General features: G+C 37.6%; 3 protein-coding genes and 1 non-coding gene across 6 annotated transcripts; 3 read left to right on the top strand and 1 right to left on the bottom strand.

Annotated features, from left to right (window-relative positions):
- Positions 1-38: 38 nt before the first annotated feature.
- Positions 39-110, bottom strand: Trnae-uuc (transfer RNA glutamic acid (anticodon UUC)). The gene has a single exon. It is a non-coding gene; the product is annotated as a tRNA-Glu (tRNA).
- Positions 111-4,858: 4,748 nt separating this feature from the next.
- LOC111322363 (m7GpppN-mRNA hydrolase NUDT17) lies at positions 4,859-11,422 on the top strand. 3 transcript variants are annotated; one of them, XM_088733525.1, is made up of 7 exons: positions 4,859-5,037; positions 6,054-6,161; positions 6,575-6,758; positions 7,057-7,082; positions 7,931-8,023; positions 8,872-9,095; positions 9,937-11,422. In XM_088733525.1, the coding sequence occupies exons 1-7, from the start codon at positions 4,960-4,962 to the stop codon at positions 10,139-10,141; spliced, it is 918 nt and encodes a 305-aa protein (XP_088589651.1). In that variant the 5' UTR covers positions 4,859-4,959; the 3' UTR covers positions 10,142-11,422. The 3 variants fall into 3 exon arrangements, with proteins under 3 accessions (XP_088589651.1, XP_022781183.1, XP_022781184.1); XM_022925448.2 differs by lacking the exon at positions 4,859-5,037 and adding an exon at positions 5,337-5,548; XM_022925449.2 differs by lacking the exons at positions 4,859-5,037; positions 6,054-6,161 and adding an exon at positions 5,337-5,548.
- A 2,891-nt stretch (positions 11,423-14,313) lies between these two features.
- On the top strand, positions 14,314-16,131 carry LOC111322326 (melanopsin-B-like). The gene has a single exon (XM_022925405.2). It carries the CDS (start codon positions 14,810-14,812, stop codon positions 15,785-15,787), a length of 978 nt encoding a protein of 325 aa, XP_022781140.2. The 5' UTR covers positions 14,314-14,809; the 3' UTR covers positions 15,788-16,131.
- A 4,760-nt stretch (positions 16,132-20,891) lies between these two features.
- LOC111322328 (melanopsin-B-like) lies at positions 20,892-21,974 on the top strand. The gene has a single exon (XM_022925406.2). It carries the CDS (start codon positions 20,982-20,984, stop codon positions 21,948-21,950), a length of 969 nt encoding a protein of 322 aa, XP_022781141.1. The 5' UTR covers positions 20,892-20,981; the 3' UTR covers positions 21,951-21,974.
- Positions 21,975-23,683: the final 1,709 nt, after the last annotated feature.

Consider the following 23,683-nt stretch of genomic DNA (forward strand, 5'->3'; position numbering starts at 1 on the left):
CAGTTAATAATTAGAAGGAGAAAAAGGACGAGAAGCTATTCCCATACCGGGAGTCGAACCCGGGCCACCTGGGTGAAAACCAGGAATCCTTACCGCTAGACCATATGGGAGGCGGATACATCACCGAGGGAAGAAACCCCGGATATGTTGCGGCTTCTTCAACAGCGGTACGATTGTCTACGAGTCACCGAAGTCAAAACACTGAAAAGCAACCAGAACAGGGCCAGAACAGCAACGCGCATTAAAAGCTTCTTCCTCAGATTGTTACATGGTTTGACCAAGAAAGGGTGGGGTCAATATCCAGACCTAAGAGGCGTTCCTCTCGCGCTTGCTCAAGTTTCCTATCGTCTGAGAATAGTGTTAATGCACATTCTTCACAGCGGGACAGTTTCTATCTAGTACCAATAATGATGTATTTCGTTTTTTCCGGGTGGGCTACCATACCATGTTCTTTAGTCCATATCGCTCTACTATTAAGCCACTCCTATTTTCCCAGGAGAGCGGTAGGTCATTGATAAACAGGAGGAAATGACGTTTAGAAACAGAAAAGGAAAGTATGCGTCTGCTTTCGTTTTTCTTCTTAGTTTTTTTTCGTTAAGAAATATTCGTTTTTGGGAAAAAAAGGAAATGGCATGGAAAATAATGGTTATGTAGAGCAATTCTCAATTAAGGATGGAAAATAATCCGGAATCGCATTGCTTTTGCTTTATTTCGCTCCATGATTATTCGGCAGAAGTCTCTGAATCCTCCTGACCTCCCTCTCTACCCTCTTGACCAATCAGGAGCAAACTAAAACCAATCAAGATTTGATCGCAGGCGTTTCCCTGCGCTTAAGGTAGTTTGTTTGGTTTTACGTAGAGTTCTCATTGGCTCGCATTGGTAATTTCCTCTCCTCTAATGGGCCGCCGTAACTACTTTGGCTTTGGTTTTGAGACGCTAGACCCAAAAACGCTTTACATGTATATGCTCGACCACAGTTTTAAAAAGTTGGTATTTTTCGTTTTACTCGCCCTTATTTCAAGGCTTTAAATGCTCTAACACCTATAGATATCAATATTGCCATTTGTACCGACCTTCTGCCAAATATAATGTCTTGGTACGACGCAACAATGATTGGCAGCATAGTAGTGCCAGCAGAATGAAATGTTGCATTTAAAAACAGCATTTTACCTAAACGATCGATTTTGAGTGGCAGTTTTTAATTGGTGGGATGTCACCAGTTTACATTTGAAAGAAATTCAGTCATGGCTTCGTTTCCAGGTGTAGAAAAGTGAAAGACAATATTTGCACATTTACAATTTGACGTGATGACACAACAACAACAACAACACAACTTTATTACCCCATAATTTAGGAATTACAGTCATTTGTAAAAAACTGATCTGATAAACTTGTTTAAGGGTTACCAGTTCCCTGAAATAACTAAGTGGCAAAAAACACCAGAGAGCTGGTTTAAATAGTGTAAATTAAATATTTACAGCGGAGGTAAGACCTAAACTATCACACACACACACACACACACACACACACACACATACACACACACACACACATACACGTACACACTTACAACATCAACATACAAAGATGATAATGATAATTACAGCAATAAAGACATTAAGCTATGTGTAAAGTAATCTATGGAGGATATATATAATTAAAATAGCTATGTGTAGAAAGCAATATTTTAATTTAATGTCATCAATATGCTGAAAGATATTGTTCCTTCAGACTTAATTCAAATTTTGAAAGAGAGCCAGTTTGACTTGTTCATTTATTGCATTCCATATCACGGGCGCCTGAAATCTTATATTGAATTTACCATAGTTAGTTCTTACTTTAGGGAGGTAATAAGACTGTTTTGCAGCAGATCTTGTATTATAATGATGAACTTCACTGACCTCACTGAAGAGGTAATAATCTATTCTTAAACCTATACATAAATATTGCAATCTGATATGATACAAGATCATGTAGTTTTATAATATTTAAGGTTTTGAACAGGGGACTTGAGTGCACATCAAATTGTGAAAATGCCATGAGGCACAATGCTTTTTTCTGTAAAGCATAAAGAGGTTTTAGGGTAGTTGAATACGTGTTTCCCCAGGTAATTATACCATATAGTATCAAAAAAGGATAGATCAGTGCATAGTATAGGCCAGTTAAGGTATTAATATCTACATAGTAACGGATTTTACTTAATATTTCGAGGCTCCTCTTCAGGTTTTTTGAGATATACTCAATATGCGGTTTCCATGATAAATTTGAATCTATAAAGACACCAAGATATTAAATATATCTCTCCTTCTTAAGATAAACATCATTTATCACTAAATTGAAATCATCAGATATCTTTTTTGAGAGGGATGAAATATGACATAACTTGATTTTTCGATATTTAGTGACAGCTTATTAGAGCAAAGCCATCTATTTACATTTTTCAACTCAGTGTTAATGTGCTGTCTTAACTGAGATTGCAATATCTTTGTGTCTTTAAAACAAATTAGTATCATCAGCAAATAAGTGGAAATCAAGGAGGCTTGAGCATTCATGAAAGTCATTAATATATAATAGAAATAAAACTGGACCCAGTACTGATCCTTGAGGAATCCCACAAGGAACAGTGACAAGGTCTGATGTTGCACCATTTACTAAAACCATTTGCTTACGGTTTTTAAGATATGAACGGTAAACCAGTCCTTGGCGATGCCTCTTATTCCGTAGTATTCAAGTTTATCAATTACAATGTCATGATCTACTGTATCAAATACCTTGCTGAAATCCAAAAATAACCCACAAGAGAGATTATCCTCATTAACTGCCTTTTGCATTTTATCAATTATGCTAAGAATAGCGTAATCAGTTTAATGTTTAGGACGGAAACCAAATTGTCCCCTAGAAAATAAATTTTATTTTTCTAGAAATTTTAATAGCCTATTAGATATAAGTTTCTCTAAGATTTTATTAAATATAGAAAGTAAAGAGATAGGGCGATAATTACTGACATTAGTTTGTGAATATTTTTTTGTAAACAGGGACGACATTTGCAACTTTAAATTTCTCTGGTACTACTCCAGATGAAATAGAAGTATTAAATGAGTTTGCTAATGGGGCACATACAACATTTCTAATGATTTTAAGAATATTTACCGGCAGACTATATGGAGCAGCAGACTTACCAGATTTTAAGTTTGAAATTTGAAATTCAACCTCAGAAGGAGTAATAGGAAATAGATAAAAGGATTTTTTAAGTACTCTAATGGTAATTTATTTACTTTCTAGCAAAGTTAACTCCTACATTTGCAAAGTAGTTATTAAAGGCATTTGCCAGCTGTTTTGGATCAGTTAACTCAGTTTCATTTTGTATAATTTTGACAGTTTTCTGGTTCATCTTTTGTCTAAAGTGAACTATTTCTTTAATTCCATTCCATAGCTTTTTGCTATTATTAATATTATTAATATTCACTAGAAAGTAGTTATTGTAGTACAGCCTCCTACTAACTTTCATCAAATGGTTAAGTTTATTACTATAATATTTAAATTTATAATGATAATATGTAGATTTTGTCTTAAGGAATTTTTTGTACAGTGCATTCTTCACACAAATAGAGGTTTTGATTGCATTTGTTAACCATGGCTTAGAGTAAGATTTCAATTCTCGTCTAGAAAGTTGTTTTATAGGAATGTGCTTGTCTACAATCTGAGTTAATATTCTATGAAAGGACCCAAACATTTTTGATGGGTCTGACTTATGTTGAGAAAGTACTTGCCAATCTACCGAGCTAATCTCATCCACTAATGCAGAATCACTAAAATTAGAATAATCTCTCTTGTATAGTTTTATGCCTGGTGATAAATTTGAGGAATTATGTAAAATTATAAAATTTGGCAAGTGATCTGTTAAATCATATATTAGATTACCACTTATAATGAAATGTTCTTCTGAATTAAAGAATATATTATCAATTAATGTGGTAGAGTGGTCAGTGATTCTTGTCGGTTGAAAAATTTGAGGCTGAAAGAAACATGAGCCCAAAGAATTAATAAAGTTTTGCGAGTCAGTGTGATTTTCCATTTTTAAGAGATAAATGTTAAAATCACCGATAAACAAACAAAATTTATTTTCTTGTTTGATACTTTCAATGGTTAAATTAATGTATTCCAAAAAATTATCCAAATTGCTACTAGGATGCCTATAAATCACCCCACAAATGATATTCAATTGATTAGTAAATTCTATTTCAATCCAAAGTGCTTCAAAATCATAAGTAGATTTGGTATATTTTGATTTGATAATATACTTGAGATTGTCATTAATGTTTTACAACACCTCCTGCATTCGAATGGCTCAGATGTCAACGCGAGCCAAGATAACAAATATTGTTCATTTCATCTCATAGTGTTTTCTCCTCGTGTTTTTCGTTTCTAAAAAAAATCAAGTGGAAACCCTGGAAAAGCAGCAAGGGAAAGCTGAACAATTTCTCGGGGAAGAGGTTAGCAAACCTTTAACTCCTTTCATACTTCCTTTCATTCTTGCCTTACACCTCCCCCCCCCCTTGAATTAAATGCGGATTCTCCTTACGATATAGTAAACCATCCAGCAGAGAGGATTCTTGGGATTGCTGAAGAGATCATGGCTGTCAAAAAGTTCAATGCAGTGAAGACTCTTGCACTGAAGGATTGGGGAGGGTACAAGGACTGCTTATGATTAAGAAGTTAGTGTTTCCTCGGTTTGTCAGAGATTTTATGGATTAAGATGAGATTTGACTTTTACTTCTACCCTTATTTTATTTGAAGATAAAACTTGACATCACTGGCGACAAAGGTTGCCAAACAGATGACATAATTATACCGCCTGGTTACTACATAAATGGAAAAGTTATTCCAGAATCAAAACTTGCACCAACAGCACAGGGACAGCAGCCATTCACATTTCCATTTGGAGCTGGTGGATTGATAATGAACGGATGCTTTGGAAGTGGATATAAGCCTGGGGATCACTGTTACGACGCCACATGGGCAACCATCAAACGCATGGTAAGTTTAGTGGGATTAAACTGGTTTCAGCTAAGAGGGACAAATCATAATTTGACCTACAAATATAAACTAATAGGTATATTAAAACAAAAACAATCGTTTAGAAAACTAAAGAAAATCTTAATTTACACTTCCTGTTCCATCCGAAAACGCACACGTCAAATAAATTTGTTTTAACAACACAGTCCATCACCCCGCACCTCCTTTCTTCTCTCTGACTCAATCCGCGCACCCAACTGTCAGAGACAGCGGACTGGGAACTAGATATAATGGTGTAACTTAGCAACCGCGCGTTTGATGTGTCCCATTCCGATTTTCTTTAGAAGGGTACACAATGTAGACAGGCTACACGATAATATGTCTACGAAACTTGCGAAACAAATAGTAAACTCGTTTGGTTTTCGTCCAAATCTTGCAACGATCAATTATTCTAGCCTCCATAATGACTGGAAGGGTATTTCTGTCCAGTTCTTCACATTTAGAGGGAGCAGCCCCTCTCTCGTTCGAAAAGGTAAGTGGATCAGACAACGACGATGTAAGTTAGCTTTTAATTTGTTAGCTAACCAGCTCTAAAACAGAATTCGAGCCACCGAAACGAGGAAATATATTTTTTAGCTGACCCTAGAATTTTTTTTAAAAACAGTCATTAGCAGAGGATAAACCGTCTAGGCTACAAAAATCGAGAAAGTAACCGTCTAAAAATCGTCAAATTTTCTAAGAATCCTGTTTGGCTCTAACCATTTTATCCCACCAAAAATCTGGAGTTTTGTATCTAGCCTTATCAAATTGAGTGTGTATTGTTTTCTGGAGGGCAGTAAACTTTTAATGGTGTGTACCAATATCTAGAGGTTTCAAATTTGTAAAATTTGTCTGACTTTTAAATCCTACGTCTATTATTCATCTTCTTAATCTAAAAAAAAAAACCAAAACAATAACTGTTATATAACCGTTACAGTAAATACACATATGTAAATTTGTAAGTGAATTCATGTCAATGTTTTGTCATTTGTTATAAGTGCTGTTTGACTGCAATGGGATGCAGTGGTCACCAGACAAATGCAGGGTTTTTATACAAGAATGAAAGACTGCTTCTGTATCCCAGTTACGAAGGAGTAAGGCTAATGGTGAGAACTCCCAAGATGTGATTGTTAATTGACCCTTCTCTAGTTACAATACATTTCTTTGTAGATTGGTGTTAGGTCAAGATAACAACTTTTTCCTGATATGTTTAATTATTATTCACTGCACAATTATCAGGAAATATCTGGACAGTTGATTTGTCTGTACTGTAGAATATACTTGATTAACCGGTTGACTGCTTGTGCTTGGTTTCTCTATCTTCTTTGCTTTTCCTGTCTTACAAGAAATACACATGAAATAAAACAGCTGGATAATAAGTAACTTATAAGATGTTTAGCTGAGTGTTTTAACCTTAGAGGTTTGTCAAAATATGGCACAACTTCATACTACAACCTGTACCTCCGATTGGTAGGTAATTAGGCAATTACATGATAGTTTTGTTCAAATTTCCCTCTAGCATCCTCCTGGATGCCCATGCCGTTTTTTGACAACATCAGACATTGTCAATATTCCAGAAAATAACCTGAGTCGAGGAGTGAAACCAGCAGTAGCTGTCTTGCTTCAGTCATCAGATGGTTATGTGTTGCTGACAAGACGAGCACAACACATGCGCACCTTTCCTTGTGTGTGGGTTCCCCCAGGTAAATGTTCAAATGATTTTTTTACCAAACGAACTCAGAGCATGTATTGTACAAATGAAAGAAGAGAGGACTTAACCCCTTTCACCCCTCGGGGTGGCCACCAAGCAATTTCTCTCTATAGTATCCCTATATTTATGAGCAGAACGGTGAGTTATTAACAAGGAAAGGAAGCTATTAACAAGGGGAATATCATTGTACTGTAAATACAAAATATTGTACATGTAATAGACAGTTGCAAGCATTTTGCAATATTGAATGAAAAATTATATTCATATAATCTTGCTTTTGTTCAATACAGGGGGCCACATGGAGCCCGGAGAGACAGTAAGTTTACTTCAGCTGTGGTTGAAAATCTATATGTAATGGTACATAAGCATGTTTCCTTAGGAGGAAAAAAGAAAACTATCAAAAACAAAAGCAAGGAATAAAAAAAAACCAATCAAACCAACACAAAAAAAAAAAGAAACAAAAACAGAAACAAACCAAAAAAAGGTAAGACAAACAGACATGGACAGACAGATGTATGATCAGATAGATGAATGGACTGACAAATAGATGGTCAGACAGACAGAAAGACAGACAGAAAGACACACAAAAAAACAGAAACAAGAATTTCCATTTGGGAATTGTGCAGACAGGGATTTTAGTTTGAATTTGGTACTCATGCATGTACACCTCAAGCATCACCATGGATGTTTTCAGAGTGCAGAGAATTTTCTAGCTTAACAAACACCGCATACTTATTACATCTGATACAATGTTGTTTAAGAAATAATGTAAAATGTGTTGCAGGTGAATAGTCTAGCAATTTCCCAATATAAATTAATAAGTGTAATTAAATCTTGGGATATTACTGCACTGTAATTAATTGACCACATGGTGTGATTGTCTGGGTGAGTGTAGCTCTGAAAGGAATATTGTTCATGAAAATCTCTGGCATCTAGACATTCTGTTTGGGAAGTTGTTCTTGCATCTTTGACTCTTCTGACTTGTCAGGATTGTTAAATGTCATGCACTGCTAAGATGGAAACAGTCCATTCCCAGACTTTTGTCCCCATGATAATCACATGATTGTACACAATCAATGCCCAACTTTTGCATTCAAATCGTTACTTTTAATTATAACAATTTATTCATGTTCACTGATGCAATTTATTGATATTCACTGCCAGCTTAAACAAGCTTTACTAAGAGAACTCTCAGAGGAAACTGGATTGACTTTTTCTGAGGAAAGCCTTGAAATCTCAACACTTGGTCTGTGGGAGGTATTATTAAACTCATAGATTTTATTTTATCTTCATCTTAGTTACATATACAATCCATATGGTACAGTGAGCCCTTATTTCAGATGTGTCCTACTCTGTGCCAATGCAAATATTGCAAGATGCCCAAAGTGATATACCCTTTCCTCAATCATCCCATGGTCAAAGAATGGAGATAATTGAACTAGAGATCATCGCACATTTGCCCCAAACTCCCCTATTGAAGTGCAACCTTGTACATTTAAAGGTTATGATTATCATAAGCAAACTCCTAGAGCAGCAAAGGTGAAAAGAATTAGTGCTCCTATGAAAAGGGCATAGCAGAAGGGGGTGCTTGGGATAATTTTGTGTAACCATAGCTTGGTGATAAATTCTGAGCATCTGGCATAGTCAGTCACAGGCCTGGCTACATTGTAGGTAGCTCACAAGATAATAGGCCATGGCCAGCTTTTGAAAAACTACTGATTAACTGCATAACTCCACCTACATTTAAGTTACTTCTAGTTAAGAGGTGAAAACAATCTTTTCACAATGTTTTCTGATATTCTACATTGATTGGTTAATTGGTGCCGTAATATTTCTCTCTGGGGGTCATTGTGCTTTGTTCTTGTGCAAAATAATTTCTCTCCCACCCCTCTCTACCTATGAGTAATAGCTGAGTAACGGCAAATTGTTGAGGAAATTTTATGAATTTTTGGCAAGTAATCTGGGCTGGAATAGTATCCTGCCTTTGAGTAGCAACAGTACTGCTAGTCACTTGTACCAATGAAACGTGGGCGAGCTGTGGCAGTGAATGGCCAGTAAGCTGACTGAAAACTAATCCCTATAACATTTTTTGTATAAATTTGCAGTCAGTGTTTCCTCCCGTTCTGTCGATTGGTCTGCCTGTGAGGCACCATATCGTAGTGTACCACCTTGCCCAGGCTAAGGAAGACCAACAAACATTACAGGAGGGGCTTATTTTGAATAAAGACGAGCTCGATGCTTCGGCCTGGGTGGACCATGCTACTATAGTGGAAGTGGTACAAAGTGATGACTTTGGCCAGTCAAGACCAGTACCACAAAGATATATTAAGTTAGTTGTGTGAAATATAACCCATAATGCTTCAATGCGGCCTTGCGGTAGATCATTAGCGTGCGAGCAGGTCTTCCTCCTTAGAAATAATTTGGATATATCAACAAAGTTGAAATGGTAAATTGGCCACCGTAATGATTACAAAAGCTGACGTTTTGAGCGTTAGCCCTTCGTCGGAGCGAAAGGCTAACTTCGCTCCGACGAAGGGCTAACGCTCGAAACGTCAGCTTTTGTAATCATTACGGTGGCCAATTTACCATTTCAACTTTGTTGATATATCCAAATTATTTCGTTACTCCCACCGACGCAGCCCCAAACAGTTTCTTTCGAAACTATCAGCCTTCCTCCTTAGAGCTGCGACACCAGCGTTTCTTCGCCTGCGAGTAAGTTTAAGGCCTTAATCGAGATGAGTCCCGAGGGACTTTCTTTCCTTTTGGACTAATTCAGTTGGTTGTCATTTGTTGTGTCGTGGATTGTGGAATCAAACAAATATTCATGTCTGGAGAATTAGGCTTTGCGTATCATAACGATTTCCACAAGAAAAGCAGAAATTAGATAGCAACCAGAACGACAACAGCCACAGTATCAATGGCGATAAGGCAGCAAGAACACACTGTTGACGTGGCCTTAAGGCCTTAGGAAAGATTCTCACCTACTGTAGGTGTGTGTGTGTGTGTTTTGTAGTGCAGAAGTCTCTGCATAGATGTTTGTTAGATCCAACCTTGGGAACAGGCGTGTGAAGGAAATGGACGAATCAGTTAACTAATAAGTAGAAATTCTATAGTCTGCGCTAAAATCTCAAACAATGTTTAAAAGAATGTTTCTGTCTCGAACTTGATAGAGCCACTGTGCTTGAAAATGGTCAGAAAGTTGAGAAAAATCTTCCTCTTTCAATCCTGATGTCTACCATGCCTCGCACTTCAGAAGATGGGCAGGAGTTGAACCAGGAACGACTCTCCACAGGGACGAAGTTCGCTCTAGAACAGTTGGTTAAAAAAGATTTCCCTCCTGGAGGAGCTAAGAGCCCACCTGGCGGGGCGTGGTAGTTGATAAGAGTGTTGAATTCCTCAAGATGATAATCATAATCATAATAACAATTACAATAATGATATTTAAGACTTATGTGCAAGCGTCTTCTTGCCCATTAAGGGTTGAGTCATATTTCTTTTTTTTTCTTTTAAATATTTTTCTAACATTTGTTTGATAAGCTCGGCGTAAATAATTTTAATACTCGAATGATATATTTTATCCGTAACAACGATTTCGACAATGAAAACGTTGATGACGATGATGATAATGGTAAAGTTCGGGTGGAGGCGTGTGTGTACATCCAAGTTTTTATTAATTTTTTTTTAAAAAAAACTTTTTTGATGAGGTCTGTATTGATCACAGTGATGTAAGATTTGCGAGAAAGCTAATTTTAACGGTAAAAAGTACTTCTGAGGAGTTTCCCACAATCGCCTTAGTCTCTACGTCGGTGGGGGTATTATAAGATAGTTTGTCTAATAAAATGAGTTGATAATGTGAAGAAGAGATTTTTTCGAAGAGAGTTTTTCGAGTGTGTATAGAGGAATTATGGGTTGTGTAAAATTGTAAGACTGCACATGACAACCCCGAAAGGTATTGTACAGTAGGTAGGTTTTAGGTGACGGTTTCTTGACCTTAGTATTTTAGGATATGGAAATCTGAGAAAACGTCACTGTAAGGACTAGACATAGCGGGTTTAATGAATTCATTTATTTATTTATTGGACTCATAGACATTCATGATTACGGGTTACCCCAGATTACCTTTCGAGATTTTCGCATGCACTTTTTTCCGGCAACCTTTCCCGAAACAGCTGGATACAGATGAAGCTACACTATATGTGGAAACAATTGGAAATCGTTGACTGGTTGAAAAAAATCAGTTTAGGAATTTAAAATTCCTCAAAGCGCACGGGTGTTTACTGTAACAATTATATTCAATTTTTGTTTAGTAGAGGATTTATGTGTTGAAGGGCACTAAGAGGGCGTGGAATGACGCTGGTCAAAAGCATTTTCTTGATTCAATTTCATTCGACTTAAGTAGGATTAAGGTTTTGGGTTGAAATATGTTGAGGTGGAATTTGAAAGACACGTGTGCGAATTTACCGTGTGGTAATGATGGCGTTGGCCCAGTATTTAACTCTCCTATAAAGCGCGCGTTCTGATTGGTCTATTCAGTGTCAGCCATTTGCTCATGGGTGTACACTGCCGACGTGAACAAATGCCAAGAATAGTATTCGCGCGCTTGTTTTTTCTGGTCACGCAAGATTTGTTAAATAAAAGGGAAATCTTTGGCTATAATGTATCAATGTTATGTTGTAAGACACTGGTAAACAATACAGCGTACACTATTAAGTTATGGATGCACTTGGGAGGTTTACACAACACTCTATCGCCTCGCGCGACTCTTACGCTTCCTTCCTACTCAGCAACCTCACGCGTGCATGCTGCATATCTCAATAGTGTATGCTGCAGTGTTAACCATTTGTTTATTGGTTTGTTCTTTTTTTACTTGTGTCTTTGTCACTTTTTTAAATCTGTTTGTTATTTGATTTCTTCTTTATTTCATCTTTTTGTGAGGAAATAAGCAACACATTCGTGTGGTGCAACGCGATCCAGGCGATAGAGACTGACATCTGTAGATCCCAAGGATTCAATTGAATTTTTTCCACGAGCGGCTGCTGATGTTGTAATAGGTGGCAGTGCACACGAAACCAAAGCACGAGAACTTGCGAGCAGGTTACACTGACGGTGGTAAGAGGTCTTGTAGGGGGGTGGAGACTAGCTTTATCGAAACCCCTGTATAACCGGATTAAAACGACGCCTCCCACCTTCTTCAAGACTGCACTCCTCGATCGTGAAGTTAGTCAGGCTTTCCAATCGGCTCTTACAACTGAGGCGTAAAAACATGGTGTGGTGTGTACTGCACCACAAAAACAAAACAATTTCAGCCAAAACCGAAAACACGCTGATATTTTTTGCCGAGAAAACCGAAACACTGTAAATCGCCACCGTTATCAAAATCGATTTTCGATGCAAAAACCAAAAGTTAGCTAAAAAAGTGGTGAAAATCGAAAGAGAAAAAATCAAACGCCACTATATATTTCACCTCGTTGCGTACAGGCAATCACATGGGATAAATCAGCACAAGTAAATTTTCCAAAGGCTTACGAAATTTCGCAAGCCCGTAGGACGAGTACAAATTATGTCTTTCAAAAACTTGTGAGTGCTGAATTATCCTCAATTGCACGAGAAAAAAATCATGTTGAAATTTGACTCTGTTTTCCTCTAAGCTGTGTTTGTGACTCACTGGTGCGCCGGCTTGCCCTTCGATGTTGTTGCCGGAGTGGTCGGGGCTTTCCGGCAAAAATTTGTTTGGAGCTTATAAACTTTCTGTCAGGAATAATTGAGTGCTTGCACTCTTTTTCGGTTAGAATTCTATTCTTAGATTATTGTCTACTACTTGGATCGTTGGATCAAACATCTTCCACAACTGGAAAGAACTGGGAAATGTTGATTTGAGTTTGGCCCTAAGCTTAAAGAGCTAGAAATGATACATATCAGAGCTGCTAGACTGATACATAAGTTACCAAAGGATGATGATATATTAGCAAGAGTTGGGTGGATGCCTCTTGAGTATTTCTATAAGTTTCGTATACCAACTATTACTCGCATGGCATTTTATGGCTTGGGCTTGAATGAAGTAAATTCCTTGGTTGTTAAGTGCTCTAATAGCTATAATCTTAGAAAGTCGCTGAATATTTTAATTGATAGACCTAATACTGAACTTGGCCGTAGTTCTTTTGCACACAGAGCAGCAACTGCCTGGAATTCCTTACCAGATAATTTAAGACACTTTTCAAACCCAATTGCTTTTAAAAACAGGCTTTAAAAGGCAAAAATGATGTTGTAAATATAAATTTTGGAAGGGAGGTAGCTCTTTTGTTTATAATAAGAATGCGAATTTTTACTATTTCTGATATATTATGACACATTTATACTGTTTTTTTATTTAATACTTTACTCTAGGCTTATTTATCTTATTTTACGTAGATAATATAGTAGGTCCACATAAGCTGTAAAGTTGCCAATTTTTTAACCTACTTATCAAATAAAGATATGTATGTATGTAGGTAGGTAGGTAGGTAGGTAGGTTGGTAGGTAGGTAGGTGGGTAGGTAGGTAGGTAGGTTGGTAGGTAGGTAGGTAGGTAGGTAGGTAGGTAGGTAGGTAGGTAGGTATGTATGAGTGGGGATGATTGTTTCATTTGTACCCAGGTTACAGGATATGGACGACATGGACTGTTAGGCAGCAAACGAATTTTTAGGTAATTTCTCCCTATAAATTGGACTAAACAAACTGCCTAATACCTCTTGCTTCATTCTGTTTTCATTTTGAAACTTTTTTGTCCGCCTCCAAAAAAAAAAAACCAAAAGAAACGGGGGCCATTTTCGAAACATGTAAGGGAATATTCAAGTACAGAGGGAGAACAAATCACTGGTAGGCATTGTATGAGAGTGAAGGGAAAAAGGGGAAAATGAGTAATTTTAGTCTATACATAACGGGTGCTGATTCAAAGGAAGGCGCTCATTCAAGGACTTCCGGCATATCTTAAGAGATCCGATAGTGGAAACACTTCTGGTTTTCCGTCGGTGGTTAAATTGAGTGCGCATGCGTTTTCGAATTGTTTATCTTGGATCTTCCTCCAAAAAACTAGCAGAAAATTTTTAAGTATGATAATCGAGTTTAGAATACATCCCAATATTGAGTAAATAATCTACCGCTTTGTTGTAAACATCACATTTACTCAATGTTAAGTTCACAAGCGTGATAGATCAAGCTTTAAGGATCGATCGTTTAAAGACGCTTAATTGTTTTCGTTTCCGTGATTTTCACTTGCCTTGGGGGAGTAATTTTTCTTTTAGTCTAGCAAACTGAAAGCCGCTATAATATTTTTTAGAGTTATTTCATTCAAGAGGCAACATAATCTCCAGGCAGACAAAAGCTTGAAGTACAAACACTAAATGAAAAATATATCTATCATAATTCAGCGTTTCACCGCTCGAGGATCTTCCGGCCTACCTCTAATGTTTCAGAAAATAAACCATTTTTTAGTGTCATTAGAAAGATTAAAATCTTTCTAATGACACTAAAGAATTTACATATATAAATCCACCAACGCTTGATCGAATGTAAAACTGTTTGATTTCTCAGCATAACTTATGCTGAGAAATCAAACAGATTATATCAGGATTGTCGCAGTTAATGCTATCTTAAATCCAGAGTTCAGCTAAGCACAATATGATTTAAATGTTTTTTTTTTTTAAGATCCTAAGATATATAATGAAATATTCCATGAGCTCATTGATACCGAAAAGAAAACAATCGTGAGACCTGAATAAATTCGTGGCGGCGGAACTAATTAAAAACAGGTGAAATCCAACCGGATGATTAGAAATGAATGAAGCAGTTTCTTTCATTCCGTCTAAAAAATCAAACCAAGTGACATCTATCTTTGATTCTGAAGAGGACACCATACTTTCTTAGCGAGAAAAACTGATCTAATTTCTTGACGCCTAAAGTTCATCAAATATTATTTTTGATTCATCGATCCATCGCTTTAATCATAGAAATGGGCACATGAAGACGTCAGTAAGAATCATACAGTGAGACGATATATGCAAGAAATATGAACCAGGCACTTTTTGACAGATGGAGCACAGTTTTCGTGTTCACCGAAATTTTGGTGTGCTTCCTTGGAATTTCTTTGAATGGAATTGTGATCTTTACTCTTGGTAAAAATATAAATCGAAAAATTTCAGCTTCAAGTTATTTCATCTTAAGTATGGCAGTGAGTGATTTTCTCTCATGTGCTTTGGCTGTACCCCTCGCGATCGCGAGACACTTCCAGGGAGAATGGCCGCTTGGTAAAGCTGGCTGTAAGGCCCATGCTTTTATGATATTTCTTCTTGCACTCGTCTCTATCACTCACTTAGTCGTAATTTCATTAGGAAAGTACTTAACAATCACCAAGTCTCTCTCAAGAGATTCTTATTTCAACAGGAGAAACGTAGTGCTGTTAATTGTGGGTTCATGGATGTACTCTCTTGTGTTCAGCGTGCCGCCCCTGTTAGGGTGGTCCAAATATGGCTTAGAAGGAATCAACATGACTTGTTCAGTTCAGTGGAAGTCATCTGCTTACAGCGATTGGGCATATTTTGGAGTTGTTATCTCCTCCTGCTTTTTCCTGCCCTTATTTGTAATCATATCATGCTATTACAAAATCCACCGAGTATCAAGACAAATTGTGGCGAACACCTCTCGAAGGGGCGGGATAGCAATAACGGCGTCTCGAGCTCTCATGAAAAGACACCGAAAATCTGCCATGTACTTTCTAATAATCATAGCTGCATTTTTGATGCCATGGTTGCCTTATGCCACAGTTGCATTTCTTTTAGCTCTTGGTCATAAAGTGAATCCTATAGCTACGAGTGCCTGTAGTGTGTTTGCAAAAATCTCGTTTTTCCTCAATCCAATGCTTTATGGGATTGTTCAGAGGAAATTCCGTCGGCGTTTTATTCACCTGGTTCCTCTAACTAGGAGGAATCGGAGTGTAAAACCATGGTCAGCGGTATTACCTCCAGCATCGCAGACCTTGGTTCTTTAAAGACAAAGTTAAACTCTTTATTTTCTAGGTATTTGAATGCTGACAGACATTTCTTACGTTTCCTTTCTTCGTTGGGAGTTGTAAGTGTCAACCGTCCTTTAATAAAATCTGAATTAAGTGGCAATTAATTGATCGTGGAGCTGTATTCACTGGAAATTGAATGCGTTGCACGAGTTCTAAGAAAAGAACAACAAGGAACGTATTTGTCCCTATTTATTTTGTTCTTATGTAACAATTTGTGTCGATCGCTAAGCTACAAAATACTTCTATTTCTTTATATTAGTGCACTATGTACGATACAAATGTATGAACTTTATTAGCAAATAAAAGTTTTTCTCGCAAAAATTGATAAATCGAAAGTGAATAACCTTTTTTTCCTTAAAAAGTGCAATATCAAAATGTTCTCCGAAAATTAATTAAGCTTTTCTTTGGAGTGACGCAAGTCATAAGAAGCAGAGGCGTTAGATTTGATTGTATTCTAAGTGTAGAGCGAATCGATATTGTTGGTTGAGCATCAAAACATGGGTTCGCCCTTACGCGTCTGCTTATCCCTGTCCACACCCCGAAAACCACATTCACTACTTAATTAATGAGAACTTAGCGCAAAAAGTCGTCAGAAAGCTTCATTTGCCAATCGTGTCTCGAAAAAAGGCTCGCTTGTCGAGATGTAATTTCTACAGACGCCTTAAGTGATTGCAGCTATCAACTAACCTCCTGAGGTCATATGCAGCGGATTCTAGAAATTAATTTCCGGCAACAAAGGTTGTATTTCACGTGAATCTGACCCCTTTACTCAGTCCAGTCAAAGAAGATGTGTCTTCTGCCATAATTGCACCCATTATCCCTTCCATTGGTTTAGGGATTGGTTTACGTAACTGCTTCTGCTTCTTTTTCAGCCAATACAACGGCTCCAAACCTGAACTCAACGGTCGGTACATCGACGACTGTATCGGCGCCACCTCCTCTACCAGAGAGGAGATGACTCAATTCATAACCGCAGTCAATTCTTTTCACCCGGCTCTGAAATATACCTGGGAAATTTCTGACAATTCTTTATCCTTTTTAGACATCAAAGTTTCAATTGAAGGCAACGGTTTATGCACTAGTGTGTATTACAAACCTACAGACTCGCATAATTACTTGTTGTATTCGTCTTCGCATCCATCTCACGTTAAGAATTCCATTTCTTTTTCTCAGTTTCTAAGACTTCGTCGTTTATGTAGTGATGACTCTGATTTCCACCACAAATCAGAGTAAATGTGCTAGTACGTTTTTCGATAAACGTGGTTACCCTGATTCTGTCGTTCAAGCGGGTTACCACCGCGCCCAACTTATTGATCGACATTCAGCACTACAAACGTCACAAAAGGAAGATTCCGACCGAATTCCATTCACTCTCACATGTCACCCTCATAACCACTCAGTTAAATCCACCATTCTTAAAAACTTTAAATTACTTCAAAACGATCCAGAGACAAGCACTATCTTTTCGCAGCCTCCGCTCATTTCATTTAAACGCGACAAAAACATAGGCAATTTTTTGGTCAGAAGTTCTTTTCAGACTAATGACCAACCAGGCACTTTTAAATGCGCTCGTGCACGATGCAAAACGTGTCCTTTCATTCACAACACTGAGAAAATATCGGGACCCAAACGATCCATTAAGATCACCGATCCCTTCACGCGTACCTCCGCCAATGTAATCTATTGCTTAACTTGCACTTATTGCAAAAAGATTTACATCGGGGAAACAGGCGGAAGACTAGGTGACCGATTCCGAGAACACCTTCGCGACGTAGAGAGGAATGACAAGGACACATCGAAACCAGTCGCTAGACATTTTAATTTACCTAACCATTCTAAGCAACACATGGCAATCTGCGGTCTTTCCTTACACTTCGGTAGCACGGAAAGCTGGAAAACTCTTGAACAAAAGCTCATCTTTCAAACCGGCAGTCTAAATCCCACAGGTATCAACGAACGCTTTTCATTCCACTAATTTATTCATGTTTTCGTTGCCATGTTCCCACCAATCACGTAGCTCCTTTTTCTACCTTTAAAAGCACACACAACCCACAATTCCCCTATTCGCTCCGATGAAGGGCTAACGCTCGAAACGTCAGCTTTTATAATCGTAACGGTGGCCAATTTACCATCTGAACTTTGTTGATATATTCAAATTGCCACTGAGATTGGTGCTTTCGCGGAAGGGACTTCTATGGACGCGTCACGCCAACGCAGCGGTTTAGTAAATATACCTTTTCAGGCGGTTTGTATGTCGACTGATAACGTCCGCGGCTGAGATATTGTCTGAATAATAAATATTTTGCAGCAAAGCGAAGCTTCGAGGTCAAATGTGAAATTTTGATGACAATCTCTCAGCCAAAGACATTATCAGCAGAAATGCCCGCAAGTTAGTATCGCGCGTTGACTTTTTTTGTACTCTCCGGAGCAGTATTTGAGATAAGCTTTTTAGTGTCCCCACTTCTGGACTCTACGAAACGAGTTGGTTTTTTTTTTTTTTCATGCAAAGTAATTAAGATGAAAAAAAGAAAAAGAAAAAAAAAAAAAAAAAATGAGACCCTTGAGTTTTTGCCACTGGTTTGTTTGTTTTTTTGTGTGTGTGTGGACGGAAATAATCAGAGGACAAATATCGACATAATCGGGGGCAATTCCGTGATAACTTCCCGGTGATTTTATAGCACGCGACGAAAAATAGCTAATTGAGTCGTGCGAAAATAAACATTCGGCTGTCTTTAAAACAGGGAACGGGGATGGGGAATCTTTAAAATGGGGAATCTTTAAAAGCGTGAATCTTTAAAGCGGGTAATCTTTAAACTGGCGAATCTTTAAAATGGTGAATCTTTGAAAGCGGAATATTTAAAACGGGGAATCTTGAAATTGACCAAACGTGGAAAAAGATAAAGACAGACCGGCGCAGACTTTCTTATGGCTTTTGTGGTCGCGTCGCATTTTCGCCTTCAAATCATATTTTTGCTCTACAAGCTTGTTCTGAAGAGATTTTCCCTTTTTGTAAGAGATTATTGGAGGTTTTATAAAAATTGTTTTCAGTAAGAGCTGATTGTGCATCAGACTCCAATGTTCCATCAATGATTGTTTTAAATTTTTTACTACCGAGTGGTGCGGTGTAACAAAAAGCAATAAACGTTAGTGACCTTTTAGCTTCTGTGTATGACCCGATTGTCTAGAGGCAAGTTGACCCCTGCCGAAGACCTTTCTATGATGCTTTCTGGGTACCGTACCCTCTTACTCTGAGGCGTTGTTTGAATTTCAAAAGGCTCTCTTCTGAAGAGTTAGTTTTGAGCAATCATATTGCTTCTTCTTTAAAACCATATAGAAGGGTTAATTCTGGGAATAAAGCTAATTTCAGTTGTTTGATGAAAATATATCTTACATACCTCTTTTAAAGATTCCCGCTGTTAAAGACTCTCCATTTTAAAGATTCCCCATTTCAAAGACTTCCCCGTCTTGACGATTCTCGCTTTTAAAGATTCCAACTTTTAAAGATTCTCTATTTTGGAGATTCCGCTTTTTAAAGATTCCCAATTGTAAAGGTTCCCGTTTTAAAGATTTCTCGTTTTAAATATTTCCCGTTTTAATGACTCCCACTTTTATTGATTCCCCATTTTAAAAAAACCCGCGTTAAATATTCTCCATTCCCTGTTCCCTAGTCCCCGTTCTTGCATTCTTCTTTCCTATTTTAAAGATAGCCTCAACATCCTAAGGTCATATGGAGCGGATCCTCGAACTAAGTTAGGAACAAGGGTTGTATATCACGTGAACTTCATCCCTTTACCTATTCAAAATGTGGTTGTGCATGTGTAGAACGAATCGGTCCTCTTGATTGAGCATGAAAATATAGTGCTATAGCGTCACGCGTCTCTTTATTCTTAACCACAACACGAAACCCACATAAGAGCACTGACTGAGAGTTTAGCACTTGAAGTCTTAAAGAAAACTTCATTTTCCAAACGTGTCTTGAAGGAAAAGTTCCCTTGTCGACCACTGTCGCAGATGGGGTTTCTACAGACGCGTCTCGCTATTGCAGCTATATAAAACAATATCGTGAGGCCAAATGCACCGGATTCTAGAACTTACTTACCAGCAAAAATTCTTGAATTTCACGTGAATCTTACCCCTTTACCCAGTCCAGTCATGGCTGATCTTTCTTCTTTGATAATTACACCCATTGTCCTTTCCATTGATAAGAACAGATTACATAACTGCTTCTTAGATTGGTGCTGCAATCGTGTGGGTGTGCATAACAATTTATCATATTGTACAGCAAGAAGCAGTTAAATACATCCTCATTTTTTATTTTTCCTTTTTATCACAAACAACTATCACCTCATGACGCCGGTCGAAACGATTTGAATAACTTCGGAGTTCACTTTTCATTACACAAACGACAACGTATTAAAAGGCGAGAACAAAAATTTTGTAAGTTTCTCATTTGAAAACGCTTTTGAATGAAAGAATTTGATTTAAGAGACTTGACCATTTCAATCGCTAAATAAATTAGATTGTCATCATTCGTAAAAAAATTATGAAAAATTAGCAAAAAAATGACGACAAACTGGTTTGCCAAATTGACCACACGTTTTTGAAACAAAGCTGCAAATCAATATTATAATGTGTTATGTAATATGTATTTATATCTTCAGCGCGGAATTATCGCTTCTTTAAAGTTTAAACATTGTTTTTAACGTTGCATAAACTCCTAGTTACGTTGTGATTATTGCAGTTTGTTTTGAAATGGTAAACCCCTGGCTTTCCGAGATGGTTAACAACGAAATCGAAAACTTTCAGCTGTCCTGAAGTAAGGAAGAAAAGTTAATGGCTCACCACGTGCAAAAACATCTACCCGGATTGAGGGCACGTGTTTGCGGCCAATACACGAGACTCAAACCGGCGTTCGTGCTCCATGTAGGCAGTTTCCTAGTAAAAAGACATAATATCACTTGATAAATGATATCCGTTGCATAGGTTTTGTTAAAAATCTTAGTGGGCGTATAGGGGGTAACTTCCCGAAAAAAGGAAAACATAAAGTGGAAACAAGTGGCAATTGAAAGGATATGGAAGAAGGAAGCGTGAAGCATTGAACGACGCAAGATCTTCTTTTTGCCTACTGAACTGTTAACATAGATCAACACTCAAGAAAAAATCACGAAGGATGACTACCACTCAAAAATGGAACACAATCCTCGCAGTCACCCAGCTGCTGGTGTGCCTCTTAGGAATTATTCTTAATGGCATCGTGATGTTCACAATTTTCAGAAATAAGCACAGGCGGATATCAGCACAGACGTATCTCATCCTCAGCATTGCAGTAAGCGATTTCCTCTCATGTGCGTTGGCTGTTCCACTCTCGATAGGAAAGTACTTTTTAAGAGAATGGCCATTTGGTATGGCTGGCTGTCAAGCTTACGCCTTTTTGATATTTTTACTGACGTTCGTTTCCATTACTCACTTGGCTTGTATTTCTGCTGGAAAGTATCTTACTATCACTAAGTCTCTTTCAAGGGACTCTTATTTTAACACGAACAAAGTATTGTGCATTATCTTGGCCTCGTGGATTCTCTCGCTTTGCTTCAGCTTGGCACCTTTGGTGGGATGGTCAAGGTATGACCTTGAAGGAACAAACATAACGTGCTCAATCAAATGGAATTCATCTCATCCAACTGATAAGGCATACTTTGGAGTTGTAATTTTTACCTGTTATGTTTTACCCTTGGCTGTGATCATGTTTTGCTACTTCAAAATCCACAAAGTTTCCAAACACCTTATAGAAGATACTTATCAAATGAGGGGGCTGGCTATGACCGCCACGCAAGCCCTCTTGAAGAAGCATCGCAAGTCAGCCATGTACTTTCTCGCCATCATCGCTGCTTTTGTAATTCCTTGGACGCCTTACATCACAATCGCCTCTCTTCTGGCGCTGGGAAAGCTTATCAATCCTGTAGCTATCAGTGCATGCAAGGTTTTTGCAACAGTTTCGTTTTTCTTAAACCCAATATTGTACGCCATTTTCCACCGCAGGTTTCGACGGCGTTTTATTTTATCAGTTCCCATTACTAGATCGAGACGAGTTGCGGTTAGACCTATTGGTTTGCCGTCAGTGTCGCGGACTTTAGCGCTTTGAACGGGATTCTCAGCAATCTTTCACTATATTTATACTCAATACCGTGAAGACATCAAATGACTTTCATTTGGACCCTGTTGTACCACAGAAGTACGAGTGGAGCCCTGACGCGGGAACCATAAAATCCTCCTTGAATATATACTAAAATTCAGACCTCATCTAATCATCACGTCCGTGAGTTTTTTGCTAAAGAAACAAAATGGAATGTTATGAACATGCATGAGCGATTTTATCAAAGCTGTATAAACTATATATAAAAGAAGAATAAGTCATTATAATTTCAAGGAATATGTACTTATTGACTGAGAGGGAGGGCCGGAGGGGAAAATATGATGAAATATATTATTTTCATGGAATATACAATGGACACTCGTTTAACGCTATGGAATTCTGATATCTTTGGAATTTTATTCTCCGGGCCCCGATTGTTCGAAGGGTGAATAACGCTTTCCACTGAATAAATCTCTATCCCGGGGATAACGTGGTACATTTTGTTAACACTTATCCACCGGATAACGGTTTATCCGTTGGATAAAGTTATACACCATTTAAACAACTGGGCCCGGGATATTGCCGACTACGAGATAAAAAAATCTGGAAATCAGCTTTTGTGGGGAAGGTAAGGATAGATGGGAACCATCTACAAAGTAGTAAGATTTATTGTATAGTTTTGTGGCTTATTAAAACGGCTAAACTTGGTATTATGCCTGGAAGTACATGAGTGGGGATGGAAGAACTTCATTTATTGTTACTGATTCATTTATAAATTTCTTTTCAATGAACTGCATTTATACTGAAAATGGCCGCTTACATAAGGTCAGAGTACCAGCGGGTCCATGCATGCTATTCCTGTGAACATTTATTATCATTTGATAATAAAGTTAAGTCAAAAAGTTTAAATCGACTGATAACTTGAAATTTACTCTTCTTTGAAAAGTCGACTTGAATTGGTTCATAACATAACAAGGTTCGTACTTTGATGAAGCGATACCAATGCTCTGCATTTAGCTGGTGATATTTGAACTCTGGTTTCAAGGTAATATCTAACTAATATTAGAATTACTCCCTAAGCCGTTAAAATGAATCCTTTCAACTGAGCCTACTGAAATTGTTAAAAGGGCTCATTGTGGAAAAAATCCAAAACCTGTTGGTTCCGATTGCGTTTTTCAAATTGACACAGCTATTTATCATTTACACTTGAAAATTATTTACTTAGAAAAGACATGCATGTGTTAACATTTATTAGAGCAGCGTTAAACACAGAATAAGAACATCTGGAAAATAAAGAAGGGGAGGAAAAGAAAGGAGGATTAATGCTCACAAAGTTGGTTTTGTCTTTTGTTTTCTTTCCAACAACGGGGTAACTATAGCTACTGACCTTCACTTGACCTCTTTTTAGTAAAGATTTGCGGTTAAATCAAAATCCGCAAAACATGATCCAACGATTGGTTTTTCTGAAAATTTGTCTTCAAGAATTCATTTAACAAGTTCTGATGGGTTGATTGATCCGGTAGATTTATTGTCTTCTTTAAAAATACAAATTTTTAAACTTATCATCCACCAAAGGCCATGGAACCTTCGATGCAATTGTTGTGTTTCTTTGCTCAGACTCGAAAGAAGTCTTCGAGCATTGATAGTTCCGTCAGGTTTCTTAAGTTAATTTTTAGATCCCCATAAGCCTTTGATATTGTCTTCAAAATTATCCCTTTATTTGTTAAAAGCCAAACTAGTTT

Source organism: Stylophora pistillata, chromosome 9 (genome assembly GCF_964205215.1).
Source record: "Stylophora pistillata chromosome 9, jaStyPist1.2, whole genome shotgun sequence".
NCBI classification, from domain to species: domain Eukaryota; kingdom Metazoa; phylum Cnidaria; class Anthozoa; order Scleractinia; family Pocilloporidae; genus Stylophora; species Stylophora pistillata.